Source organism: Elephantulus edwardii, unplaced genomic scaffold, assembly GCF_000299155.1.
Source record: "Elephantulus edwardii isolate Elephantulus edwardi_28Jun2011 unplaced genomic scaffold, EleEdw1.0 scaffold00256, whole genome shotgun sequence".
In the NCBI taxonomy this organism is placed as follows: domain Eukaryota; kingdom Metazoa; phylum Chordata; class Mammalia; order Macroscelidea; family Macroscelididae; genus Elephantulus; species Elephantulus edwardii.
In genome coordinates, this window is record NW_006400006.1 from 1232038 (window position 1) to 1234531 (window position 2494).

General features: G+C 35.9%; 1 protein-coding gene across 2 annotated transcripts in view; it reads left to right on the forward strand.

The window, feature by feature from the left end:
* The window catches only part of LOC102872662 (hemK methyltransferase family member 2-like), a 24338-nt gene that overhangs the window by 6299 nt on the left and 15545 nt on the right, over nt 1-2494 (forward strand). For both annotated transcript variants that reach the window (XM_006899403.1, XM_006899404.1), the window contains exon 2: nt 2247-2333. In XM_006899403.1, the coding sequence (XP_006899465.1) occupies nt 2247-2333 (87 nt within the window). The remainder of the gene's footprint in view (nt 1-2246; nt 2334-2494) is intronic.

Here is a 2494-nt window from a genome sequence, read left to right on the forward strand (position 1 = left end):
TAAAGGGATCCCAACTCTGATGAAATTGTCTCTGTAATGAGAATCATTGGTGTTTTAATACATGATTAAGATTATAGCAAGGGATAGTAATTAAGGATAAAATGTGGGAGAAGGGAGGACAATCTCTTCCCATGCGATTAACTGCCTCTGAAAACCCATTGGAAGGTCAGATTTGGGTCGGTTCCAACTTGATGGTACACAACAAGAACAAAGGATAAAATACAGTGGAATAATGACTTTATTGTATTTCTTTGCATTCTAAGAGCTTTAGTAATAATATTCTAATGTCAGATATTTAGGTATTTTTTTCAATTTAGTATGTGGTTTTGTTGTTACCAAGTGCTGTTGAGTCATAGGCCACTCATAACAACCCTATGAACGAAAGTCCTCGACCCTTGCATGACATTCATCCTTTCTCCAGCTTCATAGGGTTTCTGGAGACAAGCTATTTAAGGAAGTGGATGCCATTCCTGCTTCCAAGCTTGTTTTAACAGGGGAGCGCCACCAAACACTGTCCACCATGGGTAACCGTTACTAGCATTTACAGTGTTTAGCTTCACAGCAACCACAAGTTACCTCTGTATGGCAAGTGGATACACCAAGGCTATACAACCTACAAGAATGTTTGACAAAAAACAATTAAGAATTGGCCTGAGGGCCGTGGATTAAAGTCACCCACCTTTGGCTTGGTAGTATCACTTTCGGTCCACTAGGCCAACTGATCTCTCTCTGTATTGTTAAGTGCCGCCATCGAGTCATAGGAGACTCGTAGTGATTCTATGAACAAAAGTCTTCGACCCTTGCATGACTTTCATCCTTTCTCCAGGTTCATAGGGTTTGGAAGCAGGAGTGGCATCCACTTCCATAAACAGCTTGCCTCCAGAAACCCTAAGAACCTGGAAAATTTAGTATGTAGCCATGAAAAATGGATTTGTTGCTCTAAAATTATCAGTTCAATAGGAGACATCACTTCTTCCCAAATAGTGAGGGATTTACATAGTTATATATTTAAAATCAAACCAAGAAAATATTTCTTATAAATAAATTTTTTAATAATACTAATACTATTTTAGGAAATACTAAAATGAAGCTCTTAATGTCAAGACATGCTTCCTTTCATATTATTTCAGACTAAATGTATTTATTCCATATATCTTATGTAATAATACCTTGTTTAATTGAAAGCCACCTTTTGTAAAATATTGCTATTGTGTGAATGTAAGATCACTTATATATCCAAAATTTTCATTCAACTTGAGCACAATTTGGTTGTAAAAAATTAAATCACAGTTTTGTTTTACATTCCATATATTTTTCAGATGCATTATGATACAAGGGAAATGATATATTAAAACTAGCATAAGAATTATTTTTTTAATTAATTTTCATGAAAGTTTACAGAGACTTTAGATTTCCATTAATTCATTGTTGCACTTTTCTCCCTGCCCACCCCTTTCCACAGTTCTCTCTTCTCTTTGAAAAGTAAAAGAAAAATTCTTTCATTGTTCTACAATCCCACCCCCTCAGTCCACTCCACTATGCAGCCTTTATTCTGGACTCCTGTCATAACAATAATACCTAATCATATATCCCTTTTAACTCCCTCGTGTTTCAATGTGGTATACATTATTTATCCCCTCTTTCTCAGTCTCCCGCCAACCCTGATGCCACACCTCTTTTATAACAGTGGCACTATGCAACACTTATCTTTTTGTGACTGAGATATTTCACTCAGCATAATATCCTCCAGGGTCACCCATTTTGTACAATATTTCATGAATTCCTTGTTTTTCAATGCAACATAGTATTCATTGTGTGAATATACCAGAGCTTCTCTGTCCATTTGTTTGTTGATGGACACTTGGGTTGTTTCCAACTTTTTGCTATTGTGAACAAAGCTGCATTAAACATGGGTGTGCGTATATCTGCTTAGGTAACCATTATGGTTTTTTAGGGTATATTCCCAGTAGTGGAATTGCTGGTTCAAATGGTATTTCTGTTTGCAACTTTTTGAGAAAATGCATGAAGACTTCCATAGTGGTTGCACCATTTTACACTTCTACCAACAGTGAATAACGGTTCCAGTTTCTTCTCAACCTCGTCAGCATTTGATGTTTGCTATTCTGTTAAATTTTGCTATTCTGACTGGAGTGAGAAGATACCGCATAGTTGTTTTGAAGAATTGTTTTCTGTGAAATGAATTTTTATAATAGTGTACTAATATTGCTTTTATTTTCTTCTTTCAGAGTGGAAATATGCCTTGAAGTAGGTTCAGGATCTGGAGTGGTATCAGCATTCCTTGCCTCAATGATAGGTCCTCAGGCATTGTACATGTAAGTGTAACTATAGTCTTCCAGTGAGAATTCACTATGAATGTGACTGTTGAAAGAAATAATTTTTGTATGTAGAAAATATGTATCTACAGTTGTTGTTATGTGCTAGCTGAATGACTTAAAGCTGACCTGATAGCAGGTTTGTTGTTGTTGTTGTTGTT